This window comes from Lemur catta, chromosome 14 (genome assembly GCF_020740605.2).
Source record: "Lemur catta isolate mLemCat1 chromosome 14, mLemCat1.pri, whole genome shotgun sequence".
Lineage (NCBI taxonomy): Eukaryota > Metazoa > Chordata > Mammalia > Primates > Lemuridae > Lemur > Lemur catta.
The window spans coordinates 9,393,379-9,414,365 of NC_059141.1; the positions used below are offsets into that span (position 1 = coordinate 9,393,379).

At 37.7% G+C, this 20,987-nt stretch overlaps 2 protein-coding genes across 5 annotated transcripts in view; one reads left to right on the forward strand and one right to left on the reverse strand.

The window, feature by feature from the left end:
• The window catches only part of LOC123650230 (minichromosome maintenance complex binding protein), a 43,244-nt gene extending 31,910 nt beyond the window's left edge, over positions 1-11,334 (forward strand). For both annotated transcript variants that reach the window (XM_045568820.1, XM_045568821.1), the window contains exons 11-16: positions 71-188; positions 3,244-3,409; positions 4,310-4,443; positions 5,633-5,797; positions 8,783-8,871; positions 9,607-11,334. In XM_045568820.1, the coding sequence (XP_045424776.1) occupies positions 71-188; positions 3,244-3,409; positions 4,310-4,443; positions 5,633-5,797; positions 8,783-8,871; positions 9,607-9,733 (799 nt within the window). In that variant the 3' untranslated portion in view covers positions 9,734-11,334. The remainder of the gene's footprint in view (positions 1-70; positions 189-3,243; positions 3,410-4,309; positions 4,444-5,632; positions 5,798-8,782; positions 8,872-9,606) is intronic.
• Positions 11,335-11,942: 608 nt separating this feature from the next.
• The window catches only part of INPP5F (inositol polyphosphate-5-phosphatase F), an 80,781-nt gene continuing 71,736 nt past the window's right edge, over positions 11,943-20,987 (reverse strand). For 2 of the 3 annotated variants that reach the window (XM_045568817.1, XM_045568818.1), the window contains 5 exons: positions 17,498-17,569; positions 16,366-16,439; positions 15,812-15,940; positions 15,141-15,228; positions 11,943-14,219 (listed from right to left, as the gene is read on the reverse strand). In XM_045568817.1, the coding sequence (XP_045424773.1) occupies positions 13,070-14,219; positions 15,141-15,228; positions 15,812-15,940; positions 16,366-16,439; positions 17,498-17,569 (1,513 nt within the window). In that variant the 3' untranslated portion in view covers positions 11,943-13,069. Of the gene's footprint in view, positions 14,220-15,140; positions 15,229-15,811; positions 15,941-16,365; positions 16,440-17,497; positions 17,570-18,759; positions 18,766-18,875; positions 18,926-20,987 lie in introns of those variants that run through there. The other variant, XM_045568819.1, reaches the window with a different exon arrangement.

Below are 20,987 nucleotides of genomic sequence, written 5' to 3' on the forward strand. Positions count from 1 at the left end.
TTTATTTGCTTTTCAATGGAAATCAAGAAATAACTTCCGTATCTTATTGATTTCTTTTTTTTCCCCCTAGATATTCAAGAAGAGATGTTCTTCCACTAGGAAAATTTACAGTTAACTTGAGTGGTTGCCCACGGAATAGTACTTTCACAGAACACTTATATCGAATTATTCAACACCTTGTGCCAGCTGTAAGATCAATATAAATATGTATTATAAACCTAAGCACACTTAACACATCTATCTAATTGCCTTTTATTCAACCTAAATATTTAACTTTGAATTTTAGTAGATCTCATTTAAGGGGAAACAAAGCCTGCCAACATTACGTAATTTAAAATCTCTCCCCTAAACATTTCACTTTTTAATTGCCTTAACACAAATTTCTGTAAGTCTAACAATTAACACAATTATAATAATTGCTTTAAAATTATACTCTGTTGATGCCAATTTTTTGTGCAATTTGGTATCCTTTGTGTTAAAATCTTAAATCTAAATAAACTCTAAATTATAGGAGCATAATTCTTTTAGCTGAGGTTATAAAGATCTTTATCTCCATTGCCTCAACTTTGATTCCTGTTTGGAAAGTTGAGCTAACTTTATTTGCCAGGCCTTCTGGAATACAGTATTTGTGTGGTGGTAAGATCTTGGGAAAAGGGGAATTGCTTCTGATTAGTTGTGTGGCTAAAAATACAGATCACTTCTTTGGAAATTTAAGAGGTTGCACTAGATCATTCACTGAGTGAAATGTTTTGTGTCTCTGAGTGCTAGCTCTCCTCCAGGCTCTCGCAGCAGTGGACCAGAGTAGACCAGCAATTCTTACTTTCCTTAGATTTACTTTACATTCTGAAAAAAGTATTGAGGATTCAAAGAGTTATTTTTTTATGTGGGTTATATTTATCATTAATTTACCACATTGGAAATTAAAACAAAATCAAAAGAATAAATTGATTACATGTAGACATAAACAGTTTTACAAAAGCAACTTTTCCAAAACCAAAAGAAATTAGTGATAAAAGTGACATTGTTTAACATTTCTGCAAATGTTTTTAATGTCTAGATTAATAAGAGTCAATTGGATTCTCATATTTGCTTCTGCATTCAGTCTGTTTTAATATGGTGTTTTGATTGAAGTATATGAAGGAAAGCTGGCCTTACATAGATGGAAAAATAGTTGGTAAAGGAAAGACTGTTTTAATAACCTTTTCATACAACTGTGGATATTCCTTTTTGATATTAGACCAAAGATGTCCACATGGCATTTTCTTAAATATAATTGAAGTGTGGAATCTAAAATCTTTTTTTTTTTTTTGGCGGAGGATAGGGTCTCACTCTCTCACCCAGGCTGGAGTGCAGTGGTACAATCATAGCTCACTACAGCCTCAAACTCCTGGGCTCTAATAGTCTTCCTGCTTCAGCCTTCTGAGTAGCTGGGACTATAGGCGTATGCCTTGCTAATTTTTAAAATTTTTATAGAGATGGGATCTGGATGTGTTGCCCAGGCTGGTCTCAAACTCCTGGCCTCAAATGATCCTTCCTCCTCCATCTCCCAGAGTTCTGGGATTATAGGCATGAGCCACCATGCCCAGTCTGAAACTTTTCGTACTCTGCTATAGTAAAATTCATTGATCTATATTGCACATTGAAAGGATCTTTTATCCATGCATGATTTTGACCTGATTAACCCCATAAAAGGGTTTCAGCAAGTCCCTGAGGCTTCTTTAGACCACATTTTAAGAATTACTAAAATTGTCAGATCCTGCACACTTACAGAGTTTAAATTTTTGTGGTGGAAGACCAACAAATAATATATATATACTATGTCATTTAAATGCCCTGAAGAACAATAAAGCCCCAGGAAGGTGAGAGGAGTGCTGACAGTGGGCCCCGGGGCAGCTGCCAGTGTGTACGGTGGAGACAGGGAAGGCCTTGCCGACAGGGTAGTATTCAGGAGAGACTTCATGGAAGTACAGAAGCAAGCCAGACTGATGGCTGCTGGGAAGTGTCCATCCTATGCAGAGAGAACAAATGCAAAGGCACCGAGGCAGCAGTGTGCTTGGCGTGTTTGAGAAGTGCCCCAGAGAGGCCAGCGTAGCAGGTGTAGGATAAGCACTGGTGAGAATGGGGAAGGTGAGGTTGGAGCGGCAGCCTGGGGCCACTCACTCTGTGAGGCTAAGATTTAAGTAGCACACACATTATCAGGATATGAATTATATTTTTAAGTGTGAAATGGTTTTCTGAGGAAGGTACTAAAGGTTATAACATGATAAGGTATTTCCTTTTGATTCTATATCACTTTGCAGTGGATTTGTTTACTTTTTAACTTTTACTATATCTCATTCCCTCACATCACTCCTGTGTTTATGTCTGGCTAGCACTGTGAACTTTTTCAAAACACTTGCCTCTAATATTTTATTTAGTTTTCACAACAGGTTAAGCAGGAGTGACCTGCTTGTGCTTATATGGCAGAGCCGAGGCTGGACTCCACCCACAGGCCCTGCTTCTTTAGGGGCTGTTCATTTGTATCTGTAATGTGGTCTCTTCCCCGGCCCCCTCAACCTCCATGTCCACCCCCACCACACGTCCTTTCTCAGCTAGAGTGGTAGGAGAGTGGGCTGGCATATGAAGCAGTGACGAGGGTGTTGAGAGTGGCGGGCTCGGGGTGCTGGAGGAGGAGGTGTCGCTGGGTTGGGTAGATAGTGTGTTGGACTGGATGAGAAGGTGGCACACAGCCCGGGTGGCATAAGTCATGAGAACTGCAGCACCTCACCACAGCTTGGTGTGCTGTGCTCCTTGATTTTTTACTGAAAAGTTTGTTCAAAAAGGTCTGTAGTAGTTTATGATGAATGAATATAACTCAAAGAGCTTAGAGGAAAATTAAATTCTCTCCCTATCTTGATGAATAAAATAAACTTTTTTTTTTTTTGCTAGTTTGTATTACGTAAAAGAAGTTAAGCTTCTGGATATCCAATATTTGTATGTCAGTTGTCTACCATCTTCATTGGTGATAAAAATTATTCTTCAAGAATATTAAACAAGAATTGGGAATAAAGCAGCTCATAGGATAAATGAAATTCTAATGTATGATATAGATATTGTTTTTGCTTCCAAGAATTCAAGAAACCATATCACTAGTCCCTTGGAAACTTACCATTTTTTCCATATAAAGCACAGTGCTTAACTATAAATGTATATTTTCTTAAAACAAGGAAACTTAGATACTTACTAAAAAATGTTTCTTTGCAGTCTTTTCGTCTACAGATGACTATAGAGAACATGAACCATTTGAAATTCATTCCCCACAAAGACTACACAGCCAATCGGTTGGTCAGTGGACTTCTCCAGCTACCGAACAATACTTCACTTGTGATTGATGAGACTCTTCTGGAGCAAGGGCAGCTGGACACCCCAGGTAGATACATAGACGTTTCCCTCCCATTTCTAAATTCCCTCCTGCTGAAGCCAGCTCTAGTAATGACTTTTTAGAAGAATGTCTGTGGACAAAGACAAATTCACATTTAACAAATATTTAAGATAAAGGCTTGACATCAGTTTGATTAATGCATATATTAAAAACTAATTAAATTATGCACCACAACTGTTTTTTGTCATAGTATTTTGGAAATCGTACCGTAGAACAAATAGTTTTTTAAAGACTGAAATGGGAGGAAGTTTTGTCTTTAGTCATCTGTTACCCCCAAAGAGAAGTGTAGAAAAGATATATATATAATAAAATGTTTTTTATTTTCCATTATGAAGTTTTAAACATTTTTCAGAAAATCACTGAAAAAATATTTAATAAATCAGATGATTTGAAATAACCTGAATTATGGTACATGTTATAAAATTACAAGAAGCAGATTGCTTTGTCAAATGAAGAGAATTAAGAAGACACTGCTGGTGATAAATTAAAGAGGTAAAGATAGAAAAAATAATGGGCACATTTGAGGCAAAGGTATAAAATCAGTAAAGTTCACTTTTATCTGTGTATAAAAATAGCTTTAGTCCTACCATCTTATTTTAGCCCTGTGAACACACCTAGAAAGTGATCATACTTAGTGGGGAACCTATTTTATGTCTGGTTGCATACCGGGTGCTAGGTATTAGATTTTGGGAAATGTTAGCCTCAGAAAGTTCTAGCTTAACTAGTACTGTCTGTGAAGACTATTACCTAGTGAACATTTAGCTTAGTGGTTTAGCTTAATAACCTCATGTCCTTCATTAAAGCAGTAGAAACCTCTTATAATCAATGTCAGCAAAACTAATTTGTTTAGGTGATTAAAGTCAAATGACTGAAAATTTTCTTTTGTAGGTGTTCACAATGTGACTGCCCTGAGCAACCTAATAACTTGGCAAAAGGTGGATTATGACTTCAGTTACCACCAGATGGAATTCCCCTGCAATATTAATGTTTTTATTACTTCGGAGGGCAGGTCACTCCTCCCGGTATGATGAGTCATTTTTAAATGGAGGGAGGTTGATATTGGAAAGATATCTACATTTATGTTGTTTCTTGGTGCTCGTTATTATTAATAAGTTATAATTGTTTAAAAAAAATTGTGACTTGACTGCTGATTATTCAGGGAGTTGATTATTTTGTACTGCCATGGGATGAAAACTCAGCATATCACTAGAGGAGCAAAGCTGTTGGCAGCAGAAACTCCCACATGTAAGCATAGAAAGTAGTTGTCTATAAATAGTCTGATTAACTTCTAGACGTATATTCTTGTTGCCTTTTTTTTTTTTTTTTTTTTGAGACAGAGTCTCACTCTGTTGCCCGGGCTAGAATGAGTGCCGTGGCGTCTGCCTCGCTCACAGCAACCTCAAACTCCTGGGCTTAAGCAATCCTACTGCCTCAGCCTCCCGAGTAGCTGGGACTACAGGCATGCACCACCATGCCCGGCTAATTTTTTCTATATATATTTTAGTTGGCCAGATAATTTCTTTCTATTTTTAGTAGAGACGGGGTCTCGCTCAGGCTGGTCTCGAACTCCTGACCTTGAGCGATCCACCGGCCTTGGCCTCCCAGAGTGCTAGGATTACAGGCGTGAGCCACCACGCCTGGCCCTCTTGTTGCCTTTGACCTGTTGTTTTCTGCCAATCTTATGTGACAGATATTTTAGTTCCTTTTAAAGTGTCCCTAATCACTTGGTAATTATTTTTATGCTTTATGGCGAAGATAAAGAGATCTTTTAATTCTGAGGATGATGAGAAATACTCCCACTTGTTTAAAAGGTGTATAGTTTCTCTGTATAATAGTGTTCACCTGTGATTGATGAGAAACAGTCTTTGACTAAGAATGAAATGGCTCATTGGTAAGTTTTCTGTGGGAAAGTGTGATAAACATTTTAATTTGCTGCTCTTTAGAGGTTGGCTATTTTTTTGGTATGCTTACTGATACTGCTGAGGAAACATAAGTAATCAAGAAAAAGCTAACTTTTGTAATTGTTGCTAAGATGTAGTTATAGAGAGCATGTAAATTACTATTACAAATTGATTCTTCCTTCGTCCTAAGTAATCAGTGCTATATTTTCTAATTCCTCTAGGGGCTGATGGAGATGATGCATCTCCTTAAAAATGTATGTAGATTAATTTAGGAACTTGAAAAATACTGTGTACTGTTTTCTCTTTTCAGGCAGACTGCCAGATTCACTTACAACCCCAGCTAATTCCACCAAACATGGAGGAGTACATGAACAGCCTTCTCTCAGCGGTGCTGCCTTCTGTGCTGAACAAATTTCGCATTTATCTAACCCTTTTGAGATTCCTGGATTATAGCATATCTGATGAAATAACCAAGGTATGTTTGGGTTAAAATAAAAGATTTCCCTGTGTTGAATTGTAGTGTTTAACTAATTTACATTTGCTGTAATTGTTGATAACATAATTTTGCTGTTTGTTTTCTATGTCGTATCTTTTTTGTTTCTCTATTACTTCATTGTCTTTTTTTGTTTGAAGTAGATATTTTCTATTGTCCCTTTTAATTTGCTTGAAGTTTCCCTTACAACATTTTTAAAGTTACTTTCTTAGTGGTTGCCCTGAGGGCTAAAATTAATGTGTTAACTATAACAATCTGTTACAAATTAAGGCCAGTTTAATTACAATATACAAAGACTTTGCTCCTTTATAAGTCCATTTCTTCTCCTTTGTGCTGTTTTTGTCATACAAGTTACACCTTTATACATTGTATGCCCATCAACACATTTATAATTACTGCTTTTACAGTTGTCTTTAAATCAGAAAAAAAGAATCGTAAACAAAAAATGCATTTATACTTTTTTTTGTATTTATCTATGTAGTTACGTTTACCAGCATTCTTTATGTGGGTTCCTGTTAAAGTTTTTATCTGGAATTCCTTAATTTCTCCTTAAAGCCTGGGATGTAGAATTTGTGGTTTATAGTCTTCTTATCACTTTGAATATGTCTTCTGACTCCTTTCTGGCCTCTGGTTTCTAATGAGAAATCAGCTAATTCTGATGAGAAGATTTTTTTATATACAGAGTCATTTTTCTCTTGATGCTTTCAAGATTCTCTCTTTGACTTTTGACAGTTTTGACTGATGTGTTTAGGTATGTATATCTTTGAATTTATCCTGTATGGAGTTTGTTGAGCTTGGAGGTATTAGATTAACGTACATTTGGGGGAAGTTTTCAACAAATTTGGGAAGGTTTTGGCCATTATTTATTTAAATTCTTTCTGCCCATTTCTCTCCTCTCCCTCTGGCACTCCCATGATATGTATGTTGGTGCATTTGATGTATCCTACAGGACGTCTGTTCATTTTTTCTCATTCTTTTTTCTTACTGTTTCATAGACCAGATAATGTCAGTCAACCTGTCATCAAGTTTACTGATTCTTTCTTCCTGCTCAAACTGCTAAATATCTCTAGTGAATTTTTTTTTTTATCAGTTACTGTATTTCTCAACTCCAGTTTTTTTTTTTTTTTTTTTTTTTGGAGACCCAGTCTTGCTCTGTTGACTGGGCTAGAGTGCAGTGGCGTCAGCCTAGCTCACAGCAACCTCAGACTCCTGGGCTCAGGTGCTCCTCCTGCCTCAACTTCCCAAGTAGCTGGGACACGTCACCACACCTGGCTAATTTTTTCTATTTTTAGTAGAGATGGGGTCTCACTCTTCCTTAGACTGGTCTCCGAACTCCTGAGTTCAAGCGATCCTCCCACCTTGGCACCCCAGAGTGCTAGGATTATAGGCATGAGCCACTGCGGCCGGCCTCAACTCCAGAATTTCTATTTGCTTCTTTTAAAAAATTATTTATGTATTTTTATTGATATTCTCTATTTGGTGTGACATCATTCTCATATTTTCTTTCAGTTCTTTATATGTAGCTTCCTTTAGCTCTTTGAATATATTTGAATATATTTGAATATATTAAAAGAGCCAGTTTAAAGTCTTTATCCTGGAACCCTGATATTCGGGTTTCCTCAGGGAAAGTTTTTTGATTCCTTTTTTCCCAAATTGTGGGCCATACCTTCTTGTTTCTTTCTATGTCTCATTTTTTTGTTCAAAATCAGACATTTTAAGTATAATAATATCACGACTCTGCTCTAGAAATCAGATTCTGGACATTAAACCTCCCTAGAGTTTGTTGTTGGTTGGTGGTTTAGTGACTCTTTTGCACTAATGAGTCTGCTTCATTGCATGTGGGCACTGAAGTCTCTGCTGCTAGTTTTGTGGTTAATTATTGGACAAAAATTTTCTTAAATGCCTGGAAGTAGTAAGTCTCCCAGTCTAAGGGTGAGGAGCTCCATATACATGTTGGTGCATGCTTTCAGCAGTTAGCCATACAGTTTACAACCTGGCCTTATCCTTCATTTCCTGCTTACACAGAGCCATGAGGTTATCCGGAGGGTGTGAGCTTAAAGTCTCTGAGCATGCGTGTGGCCTTCTAAATTCCTAGAAGGCCTATGAGGTTTTCAAAGCCCTCTGTGGACATCTCATTCCCCAGCTTTTCTATTTAAGGGTTTTGGTTAGCCTGTCATTTGCCACAACTATTACCCAATGTCTGAGGCAGCCAAGAGGATCAATAATTTCTTCTGATTGTTTTTGATAAATACCCTGGGGAAAGAGGCTGTCCTCCTGTGTAGGCTTCAAGTCAGGTTAAAGAAAGACAACCTTACAAGTGGGTTCTTCCAGGGGACCACTCTGGGAATGGCACTTCGAAGGAGCTCCAGCCCTGTTCTGCCCTCTCTGGTGGTTGCCAGGCTGTTGGTTTTCAAGGGTCTCACGCAGTGGGACAGGGGCTGGAACGTGGGAATAGGGCAAGGTAAAATGCCACAAAGGTCAACATTCTTACCAAGAATCACCTGGTTTTCTTGCACAAATGCTGTCTGGATTGCTGGAAGTGTGTGGTTTATTTCCAGAAGTTAGTTTTGATCAGTGTTCTTGTTGCTTTAATGGTGGAGACAAATTTTAGAGGTCCTTGCTCTGCCATTTCACTAATGTCACTCTTCCCTTTGTTGAAAAGCATCATGTTTGCTGTGCTAGTTGCTGATTTATATGTTTGTGTGACCTTTTCAAATTAATCTGAGTTTCATTATTTTGTTTAAAATATTTTCAGCAATAGCATTATTTATCAGTATAAAGTTTTGGTTCTCAGTGTTTTCACCCATATTGTCTCCTTTTGTCTAAGGCAAGGCTGACATCCTCATTTTTAAAGCAGTCAAGGGACCATGTTACTTTCCTTAACCTTTACAACACCACAAATGTCATTTCTTCTTAAAACTGTTCATTAAGAGGTAGTTTTAAAGTCCATTTACTCTTTTGATAAAGGCAGTTGAGGATGACTTTGTGGAAATGCGTAAGAATGACCCTCAGAGCATCACTGCTGACGATCTCCACCAGCTACTTGTGGTGGCTCGGTAAGTAGTGCATGTCCGTAATTGCTCTTTCAGTAAGCTGAGTGTAAGTCTCCTGATTTATTCAGCATTAACTGAGGCAGACTTCTAAAAACGGAAACGAACTTTTCGTTTTAGTAACACCGCATAAAAGGGCTCATTGAGGAGGAACTGTGTTTGCCTGGTGATCTCTTCAGTGAAACAGGCACGCTGCTTGTTCTCTGCGTTTCAAAGAGCGAACCACCCAAGATGCCTTTGTAGAAGTATAACTTGCTGTTGACTTGTGTGTAGCTACCAGACAGTCTTGTCTCCTAACATGGACTGTTACATTTAAAAAGTATTCCTAGGGGCTGGGCGCGGTGGCTCATGCCTGTAATCCTGGCACTCTGGGAGGCCAAGGCGGGTGGATCGCTCGAGGTCAGGAGTTCGAGACCAGCCTGAGCAAGAGCGAGATCCCGTCTCTACTAAAAACAGAAAGAAATTATCTGGCCAACTAAAATATATAGAGAAAAAAAAATTAGCTGGGCATGGTGGCGCATGCCTGTAGTCCCACCTACCCGGGAGGCTGAGGCAGTAGGATCACTTAAGCCCAGGAGTTTGAGGTTGCTGTGAGCTAGGCTGATGCCACGGCACTCACTCTAGCCAGCGCAACAAAGCGAGACTCTGTTTCAAAAAAAAAAGTATTCCTAGGTCTTAGAAAAAATTAAAAACTTACTATGCTAACTCTAGACTTAAATTTGTTTCTGTATTTCACACCAGGTGTCTGTCTCTCAGTGCTGGTCAGACGACACTGTCAAGGGAACGATGGCTAAGGGCAAAGCAGCTGGAGTCTCTAAGAAGAACCAGGCTTCAGCAGCAAAAGTGTGTGAATGGAAATGAACTTTAAAGATGGGAGGAGGCCTATGAAGAATAATGGGCAAATTGTAGTTGCATTATTGTAAAATTCAAGTATCATTTATACCACATTGTTTTATAGATGATTTGTATCACAAACCAATGATTTTTCCTGAAATTAAGCCGGTAACACCTGAAGTTTATATGATACTCAGTAAGGGCTTTTACCTTACTGGTTTTATGGAGCTTTTCAAGTTTGTTTTATAATTATATAAATTAGTAATGATGTAAAAATATTTGATATTAAAAGTTTAATATTGACTAATGTTGCTGATTATACCATTTCCTTAGCTTCAGGTAAGTCATAGGCCAGACTCTGTTGAATTGCTGATGTTAATTTCATATGAGAGTTGTGCACTTCATATTTGTCTTTCTAGTTAACGGCGGGGCTGGGTGTGCTCAGTAGTCCAAGTTATGGGACTCGGCTGTGATTGCCATTGATTCACAAGACCATGTGAAACTGTCTTGTCATTTCCCAGGCACTTGGCCACAGAAACTTTTCCCCACTTAACACTTATTAACAGCCTGCAAAACTAGTCTTTTGCATGGCAGTGGTTCCTAAACTTTTGGAATTCATGGGTCAGTAATATTCCCAAAATGTTTGGGGACTATAGAGTTACCAATTTATTTTACCAAGTAACGTAAAAGAAATAACTGCATTATCACTTTTTTTCATAAAAGGACAATCTCAGAACACGAGATAAACCCCACTACATTGTCCTTATTCTTCTCATTACATCCAGTGCATTTGGGAACCACACTTAAGGGAATGCTGCCCCACAAAGTTTTACCCAAGTATGAAAACAAAATAGTACCTCTTTAGAAAGAATGGTTTCTAATTATCTTCCTAATGTCTCATTTACTTTGGTTGACTGTATTAGATTTTTAGCTTTTTAAATCAACTAATATCTGCTACTCCAGTAACGGCCTGATAGAACTGCAGGTAGGTTTTCCCCAGACCAATTAGTTTTAATATCCAACTTTTAAAGGAACAAAAATATCAGCAAATTACTATAAGTAGTATAATTGGGGCAATAAGGATCTTCAGAAAGGTTAGAATGTTACTTTAAGCTATGAATGGTATGTATAAAGATTAATTTCTTCTAGTAAGTAACTTACCTAGTTGGAAACAGATCAAATAAATGATCCCTTAAAATTTTTCCAGTAAGGCCTAAATTGACATTGTTAACCAAGGAAACAGGGTCAGCCTTGAAAAATCAAGGAATTCATGCCTAATGAACTGAAGTAAAAATTACTAGTTCAATATCAACTTTTCCTAAATTCAAATTTATTTTTATAAACTAATGTGTAAATAATGTTTATATTAGAATTCTAACTGGTTTTCATTTTTATAACTGGTAGACTAGACCTTCCTTAAACTTTTAGAAATAAAATGAAAGCTTAACTGGATTTGAGAATGAAATACATTTTCTTTAATTGTCCTAGAACAAAGTAGATTAGTTACCGTGTGTTTATTGTGCCAATGTAAATTGTAATTCACCAAAGAAAAATACGTAATTTGCTTGGTCTTGGAGAAAAGTTCCCTTGAAAGAACCCTCTTTCCAATAAATAAAACTTCCCAAATTACCAGTACATTGGGCTCTTCTTCATGAACTGTAAGATTACATCCCATGTAATCTTATGTGAAAAAGATCATGGTCTCTTGGTGGAAAAACATGACAGAGCTACATGGAAGTGTGGAAGGAGATGCCCTCCTACTCAAGGCCCACCCAGGCAGCACAGTGGAACTCTGTTCTCCCTTGCCTATAGGTGTGGACAGTCATGTTTGTTGCTGTGATTTAAGGCAAGATGTTAGTCCTATATGAATGACCAGGAAACCGAACAGACATGTATATAACCCTGTTTGGAACTGAACACTGCCTTAAGGTAAGTTTTAGTTTTGAAAAATCTCTTTGGAACTAATTCTGGTGGAGCTTAACCATGGATATTTTATCACTCAACATTGGCTTTTACTTTCTTTTACTTTCTTTGTTGGGAATACTCAATATTTTCAAGACACAGAAGAAAAGTTGGCAGCAACAGAGTAAAGCATTCAGTTTAGAGTGTTTTGATTTTAAAATAGTTTGTGATCCATGTCATCATTTTTGAGATCATGACAATACTTCAAAGGATTAAAATATGTGGAACAGCTCAGACCAAGTGATGAGTTATGACAAATTTATCATTTATGAATTCTTTGATTTAAAATCAAATCCACATCTTTATTATGCAAGGAATTCTAACATACACTATCACTTTCAATTACAATGGTACTTTAATAGTCACAAGATTTGACACTTCAAAAAAAAGGTACCACTAATAAATAACAAAAGTGGAATGCTTATCAAAGTTACAGCAGACATAAATGTTCAGCCGAGAATCACTTCAACATAGTAAGGCTCTAAAGACACCAGACAAACCGGTACTTGTTGAAATACTCCAACTTTCCTACTACGTGGGTTACAGAGGTGGCCCGGGTAATAGTCCTAAAACTGGTTTTAGCACAATTGTGCTCCAGACCAAATTTTCAGTAGTTGTAGAGTCTGTAGACAGTATGTTGAGGAATGCCCCACTGGGGAAAGTTAAAACTGTTAAGACTTCTAAACATTCTTATATTTCTAAAACCAGAGCAAAATGGAATTTAATAGGTGCTAGTATTCACATTCCTATCAGATTTATGACAAGTCTTAATGCTCCTAGATTTTTGGACATAAAGGCAGCAGAATATTTTAAATTTGTAAAAGGTAGAATATGGGGGAAGTTAGGATCAAATGAAAATACATTTCTTGACTTTAGTGTCAATCAACTCATAGGGAATGGTTAAGCCATCAAAACTAAAATAGCTTTTTATATTCAAATGCTTCTCCATACTAGTTAACACTTTAAAATCACAAAAAACTTAAGTGTACAATTTACCCTGTAGAGGTAAGACACAGGAATGAACTAATAAACAGAACAAATTATGAAAAACACAATTCCCTTAAGTCTCTCCATACTTTATGTGTCTACTTCATATACTCCACTCACCCCACTCCAACAAAGGTTCAGGTTATATCCCAAAGCGACCTGTTCCTGAATTACTTTCAAGTGAGCAAAGTGCTCTGTAGTGTAGAAGCTACTCAGGTCTGCGCATTCGCCGGTGATGTATGCCTGCAGTCCTTTGCTCTCAAATCTGGAAATCTGCTCAGGTTCAAACACCTTTTAAAACCCTTCCCCCAAAAACAAATTTGTGACGCCTAGATTCAGACAGTACAAGTTTACATACCCTAATATGTGAAAACTTTTTGAATTTTTAAATAACCGTGGAAGGATTCTTTGTGGCTAAAAACTAAATCTGAATTATACGTGTCTGGCATTGTGTAAACATATTTTTAAGTTCCTTTTGCTGGACTTCATTAACCACTTCAGGTTCTGCAGGACTCTTTTGAACTTTTGCCACTGCAAAGTTTATCCCCTGGGTTAATCCAGCTTGGGTAATACTAGCAACCTGGACCATGGAACTTCGAATCTTGGCAAAAGGAGAGACTGCTCTGCTACTGCTCTCTGAAGGAGGAGTTACATGAAGCCCTGTCTCAAGTTCAAGCATACTGGAACCAGAGCTGGGGGTCTTTTGAGATACGACTGAATGTATTGGTTCAACTGACAAAAACTGTGGACCTGTTGCAGAAAAAGACACATCTAATTGAGATGGTCGGGAAGGTGTCTGTTCCGTTGATTCAGATTGTGTTTCTTCATTGGAAACTTGATTGGTCATTTGATTCCCTTCCTCACTAGCCTGCTGAGATACAGATCTGGACTCTGACAGCTGGGTCATTTTGTTTTGTGCATCTTGCACAAATCTGCGGCAGTAAATATCCACAGGCTTGGCAAAGCTAGTCACTATGTGTATGTTGTCAGCAGAAGGACTTTTTGTCAAAGGAGACTCCTGGCCTTTTCCATACCCACTCCCATGAACAACAGTAATCTCTGAAGGAGCAAGGATGCTAATATCATTGCTGCTAATAGACTGGGATCGACTACCTAATCGAGGTGCTGAAGCAATAATACCACAGCTAGGAAGAACATAATCTATCGGCCCTACACTTTCTAAAGAATTAGCTAGCTGCCTGTCTTCATCAGACTTGGAATTGGTAAGGAATTCATCAGAGTGGTATGAGTCATTATCTGAAGATACGTCCCCATCAGACTCTGCCTGGACCTTACTGTCCATCACTCCTGTGTTTTCCATGGTTTCAAGACTATTATCTGATTTCCAAAGATTTACTTTTAAGTTTGGTTTTAGAAAGTTAACTTTCATTTCAGGTTTTGTGAAGTTTCCTAGCTTTCGTAGGTTGCCAATATTTACATTGGATTTGGTTTGCTTCACTTTTTGATTTAGAGATGAAAATTTGCTCATTAAAAAATTTTTTCCCTGGGCCAAAGAGCCTTGGTTTTGAGATCTGATACCAATGATGTCTTCGTGAGGTTTACTGCTCTTCCTACAAATTAGAACAGAAAAATAGTTAATTCCCCATGGAATCCAACATACCAGTTCCAATTATTAATATGAAGTGAAAACACTTTGCTTATTTCAAGAAATTGGTTCTAATTTGTTGAAAACAATGCATTGCTAATTGATGAACAACAATCACTATTCACACCTTTTAAATTGGATTCCCAATTTTGGGATGCTATTCTCAGGAAATTATCCTAAACACGAAAAAATACATTATAAAGATAGCTGTTATGACCTTTTTATACAAGGAAAAAAAGCCTGCAGCAACCAAAATTTTCACCAACTAGGTTTAACAGCTGTGTGCCAGGTGTTATTCTAAGTGCATTATCATTCAATCCATGCAACTCTAACACAGACTTTGTTATCTTACCTTGTAGATAACAAGTGGAAGTAAAGGAATACTAAGTTATAAAAGACAAGGAAAGATTGAGGAACTAACAAATTAAATAAAAGTATGGAGACAACTAAATGCAATGTGGGATCCTGGAATGGAAAAAGGACATGAGTGGAAACACTGGTGAAATCCTAATAAGTTCTGTACTTTCGTTGATAGTATCATGCTGAAGTTAAATTCTTAGTTTTGATAAATGTCCTATGGTTATGTAAGATGGTAACATAAAGGAAAGCTGAATGAAGGGTAAATGGAAACACTCTGAACTATCTGTGCAACTCTCTGTAAGTCTAAAAATTATGTGAAAACTACATAGAGAATTTAAACAAAATGTCATTCTTTGATCCAAATATATTTGATACTTACCTCTCTAAATATCAACACATTACCCTAATGTGATCCCCTCCAACTTCCTGCTGCAACTACTTTTAAAGAAGTAAGACCTTGGATAATAACATCTTTATTCTTGAGAGACAATCCCAAAGAAAATCTTGAGAGACTTAGTATACTCACCTCTCAAGTTTTTTCTCAATTATAGGTACATCCAATCCCATAGCTTGCTTGGTGATCTGCAGCATCTCTGCAATGCACTGAAGGGTATCTGAAACCCAGAGATAATTGCTTGCCAATTTCTCCAAAAACATACTAAAAAAAATAGTTCTAATTCATACAACCTGGAATAAAATCTGTGGTTGTATAATACACATTTATTTGCTACAATTTATAGAAAATTACTACCTGTTCACTAATCCCCCAACTAATTCAAAATGTTCTAAAATTTTAACAGAAAAGCAAAGAACAAAAGAACTAAAAAAACTGGAATTAAAAGTGTGTTTGCACTTTGCTAGATGCCAAGGCAAGAACTATAAACAAGTCCTGACTACTACCTGCAAGAGAAGCATGAGGTAGGAAAAGCCCTGACACCTATATGGCTTCTGACGAGGCCAAACACACTGAGAATCCCCACTGTAGAGTCCCCTTGCCAAAAAACACATAATCCATTCAAATCATCTCCCTGCACTGCTGGAAACAGCTTTGGGATGTGAGACCATGAAACAGCCGCTATTCCCTGGATCAGTTCTCATTCCAGTAGGTTACAGTATAAAATGTCCCCAGTTCTATTTAGCCTTATAAGAGCAGATACAAAGTTATCACTGCATACTTTCATCTTTTCCTCTTTTTACCTTTTCCATCCTCTTCTGGATTTCGCATTACAGCTCTCAGTGTGTGGAAATAACCACTTGCTTCTTTGTATCTGTAGTGCAATCGCATGCAGGAGAACTTTGGCTTACCAAAAAGAGTGGGTTCAGGACCTAAAAACCCAAATGAATGTGTGCAGTTATATCGTTCACGTAACATTTGCTTTCTTCTATATCTTCAAAAGACCAATACACATTCACCAATTAGGTATTTAACCCATTTTTCTTCATATCTAAATGAGAGCACAAAAAATATGAGCTTATCATGATCATTTGGTTTGATGAGGCTATAAAAACTGTTTCAATTATTTAAACTAATCTTCACAAGGTAAATAATAAAAGGAATACAGTTATTATCATTAAACCACATATCTGTCACTAACCTCTAAAAATAGAAAGGAAGTCCTAAGAAATAGATGGCTTGGAATAGCCCTTTCTGGTTTCTAACAGATGGTATACCAGTTGCTTAAATAATTTGAGCCACTCAGAAGCAACACCATTTGCTTTCTATGACACTTTGTTAGTATGTTAAAATTTACCTATTTCTATTTTTTCCAGGTCTTCTAGACTTAGTCGTTGATACTGGTTTACTTTATCAACTTCATCATCATAACTAGATAAATGGAAAAAAAGAGGGTTAAAATCAAAAAGCATATTTGGCTTGTCACCTGAGGTATATAATACTAGCAAAGTATCATATGCAGTTAAGATAACAATCTTCCACAGCACAATACATACCTGTTGAAGAGTTAAACATAAGAACTATTTTAAAAATTTGATTAAACAAGAACATATATAGTTCAAAACGGCTAAAGAAACATCAGTTTGTAGCTCTTCTAGTAAACACAATCAATTACAAGGTAAAAATAATTTCAGTTTTATAAAAACCTGTATAAAGTGAAAATGAACCTAAAACCTCATCTAAAAGGCAAAACACACACAACTATTTGGGAATAATACAGCAGATAAATTTGATATCCAAAATCAAGAATGAAAAATCCATGTGATCTATGCCAACAGGCATCTGGGCCAATGACTAAAAAAATGACAGTTCATACGAATCCAAAATAAAGTGAATATTTACTTAGAAAATATAAAACTCAATTCTGGTGTAAGGTATGGGGAAACAAGTACTTGTATTTTGCTAGTGGCACTGTTACTCAGTAGTCTTTCTGAAGATAAATCTGACAACAAATCACAAAAGTCATATAATTCATCATACCCTTGTGACCAAAGAGAAGCATGCATGTGTGTACACACACATACAAGTTATCTGCATAAAGATAGCTGCATCGTTCATAATAACAAAAAATTGGAAGTAATTCAATACCTAACAATGGGAAATACATTATAGTAATACAAACAATGATATATGGCCATTAATGACAAAAATATATGGAGTACATCAAAACCTGGGAGATATATAGGAAAAATACTAAATGCTAAAAGAACACATTAGTATATAAACAATGATTTTAACTTTAAAATCATTTTCAAACCATAAAAGGAGGTCAGAATGATATTAACAGTTATAAAAAAGTAAAGGGGTTCAATGAGGTTTCATAAAATATACAATAAAACCAGATTCTTACATTTTTTCTACTAAATTCTAGGAAGGAAATTTACTCAAGTTTAAAAAAATCAAAAGCTTTAAATCAATAAGCAACTTACTAGGCCACGTAGTAGGCAGAGTTAGAAAGCAGTAAGAGCACATCCACATCTCTGTGAGTAGCATCAATGAGGCTAAACAAACATGACACAGGGAATTAAATATTTTCATTTTCATCTGCGTTTTTTGCCAAGAATATTTCTAGAGCAGAACCACTCAGGACAAAAGGTTGGCCAAGGGGAAAAAAAAAAAAAGAAAATCAAATAATCAGTGAGTTCTACTTCTGAAGTTAAACATGATACAATCTATCCATTTGGAAAATCTTTTAAAAAACAACAAAAACCAGATGTGGGAAGTGGGGGAAGTGGAAGGAAAGGCTGGAGCTGAGGGGAAGGTAGGGAGCCAAAGGGGAGAGAGGGGGCTCAGGAGAAACAAGATAATGTGGGAGGGGGACTGGCGAGAGTCAGTTATTGGGAAGAAAGGAAAACATGAGACTGAGAAGGCATTATCTATTCTTAAAAATAACAGACTACATACTTAGGATATTTTTACACTCACGCAGTATCCATCTATTGAAAGAATTTTACATAAAAATAACATTTATGTGCAAAAATGTAACGAAGTAGCTTGGGCTACTTCTGCATTTTTCTCACTACAAATTAATTTACTTGGCTTTCAAAGAACAAGCAAACATTTTCTTACTCTAAGTCCACTTTACCATATTTATACCCACTCTAAAATCAAAGATCAAATGAAGACTTAGAAACTAGATTGAGTGTTGATGAACCATTAAATCAAATCTACAGTAAAATGTACATCCTTGTAAAATTACTAGTAAGAAAACAGTCAATGTATAAAATCTACAAATAATCAACAAATAGGCAGAATGTGAATTAAAATGAAACTTTTAAGATTCATAATAACAGCTTCTTTCTGTTAAAAGGTGGAGATTAATCTACATTTTTATACTGATCTCCAAATGCCACTGTAAGAACCACCAATATTTCTGCCTTAGGATTTCATACCTATTCCCTAGACCTTATCAAAATGCTACTAAAAAACAAGATGATGGTGAAAAAAATCATTTGTAGATGAAACTTAAACCACATACTTAATCTGCATAAGATTGAGGTCACTGCTTCACGGGTACCGCAGGTAAGGATTTACCAAAATCTTCAACTGCAGTTTTCTACATCAGTGGCACCTTGTTGCAGCTTAAGTCTAACAGAATCTTAATCTAAAATAACAAATTCACCTCAATTTTCATGTAAAATCATATACTGAAAAATGCAATGAATGAGATAAGACGCCAAAACCCAATAACACACAGCTGGATTCTAGAAGCCAAAATTTGAGCACCAACCAATTAATCAACAGGAAGAAAACTACAAGTTTAAGAACACCGTAAAACGAAATCTAGTTTTGTGCATTGATACTTACTCTGAAAATTGTTGCTTTAGCCAAGTCATAAAACTTACGTCACGACACATATTTTACTATGAAATAAATTCTATTGTTTCTAATTACAGTAATACTTTTTCCTAGTTTCCTATTTCGGCATTAATATTTATATCAGCTAAATATGATAGTCAAAAACATCATGTCGAAAAATGTCAGCCCTCCCCGCCCCCCCATTTTTACTTTAGTCTTAACCACAGTAAATACTTAATTTCCCTCCCCAATCACCCTTCCCCTTAAAAAAAAAAAAAAAAAAAAAAGCACGCTTAATACGAACAAGTTGAGCAAAAAGAAAAAACCCTTTAGGTACTCCCCCCACCCCAGGTTTGCAGCTTTGTAAGAAAGCTGCTCTATTCGTTTTTGTTTTCCCGCCACTGAGGCAAGCCCTCCTTCCACACGATGAAAACAAATATTGCCAGCACCACGTGGAGACCGACCACTGCCACAATAGTGGCGTAAAAGGCGCTGTCTTCAGGGGACATTAACATGAGACTTTGGAAAAGAAGTAGTTTGCAGGAAAAATATAACCCGACAGGAACTTTAACCATAAGTCCTGCAAAAAGGAGAAAAATCTTGAAAGTCATAGCCAGGACACTGTCAGACTTGGGCTCCGCGGCAGCCGCCGCCGCCGCCCGCTGCCCGGTAGGCGGCCTGTGGGAGCGCGGCATCGTCAGTCCGTCAGACAGTCACTCCCAACCTCTCCCCTGCAAGCGAATGCGGTGAACGCAGCAACTGCGAAGCGGCCGCGCCAAGTCACGCCCAGGGGACGAGTCTATCTTCCAGCCCCCGCTTCCGGTTGCGGCTGGCACCGTGCGCATGCGCATCGCGCATCCGCGTCCCACGCCCTCTAAGGAGGCTACGGATCCCTCGTCCAGCCAGGTGGCCGGCTCCCGCGAGAATTCGTTCCCGCCTTTGCCTTCACACGGGACCGTGTTCACCCCTTGAGGAGATGCCTTGAGGGAATGCTGGGGATCGAGGGACAGTGGAGGGCTAGCGGGGGCACCACGGCGGAGTGTCCATCCCGTGCACCACCACATGCCTAAGGGACAGTGGATGCTAAGCGCCTGGCCACTCAGCTACCCCAAGTCCAAAGGGGCATCTGACTTCAGGGGATGAAAAGTTGCAAGAAGTTGACTAAGCAAGCTGGCTTTATGTAGATGCTACCGGGCCACCGGTGCAGTACCCGATTCCCTTCCAATTCCAGACTCCTTTCTCGTTGTTAATAAAGTCAGAGGTTTTCCTGCTGTAAACTAAACTAAAATTTATTTATTTATTTATTTTTTTGAGACAGAGTCTCGCTCTTTTGCCGTGGCATCAGCCTAGCTCACAGCAACCTCAAACTCCTGGGCTTAAGGGATCCTCCTGCCTCAGCCTCCGGAGTACCTGGGACTACAGGCATGCGCCACCATGCCCGGCTAATTTTTTCTATATAGATTTTTTTTGGTTGGCCAGGTAATTTCTTTCTATTTTTAGTAGAGACGGGGTCTCACTCTTGCTCAGGCTGGTCTCAAACTCCTGACCTCGAGCAATCCACCCACCTCGGCCTCCCAGAGTGCTAGGATTACAGGCGTGAGCCACCGCGCCCAGCCAAAAATAAAATTTTAAGACTCACCCCCCTCCCACCACCACCGGCTAAATGGACCCCTTCATGGCCTGAAATGTTTCTTAATATTGAAGATCATCATTTTAGATTTCAGCCTAAGTGGGCTCCATGGCTTAGTTGGTTAAAGTGCCTGTCTTGTAGATTTCAGCCTGAAGGCAAGCATTCAATCTGGTGGATAAGTTTAGATGACTCTGTTCACTGATATTTGGAAGAACCACTTGAAACTGGATGCCTTTTGTTTTTAAAAAAAAAAAAAAGAAATGTTAAATATTTGTTGGCCTTTTTATTTTATGAAAGGCCAGGACCACTTCCTAACTGATAAAAATAGCCAGCGTTGCTGTACCTCTTGCTGCACTCACTTACGTGCAGTACGTTACTACAATAAACCTAGAGTCTAGAAGTACAGGGGAGGAGGTGGACTCACACAGCCAGCTGCAGGCTGTAGTTTGCCAATTTGAATTTCAAAAAATCAAATATTGCCTTAAAATATT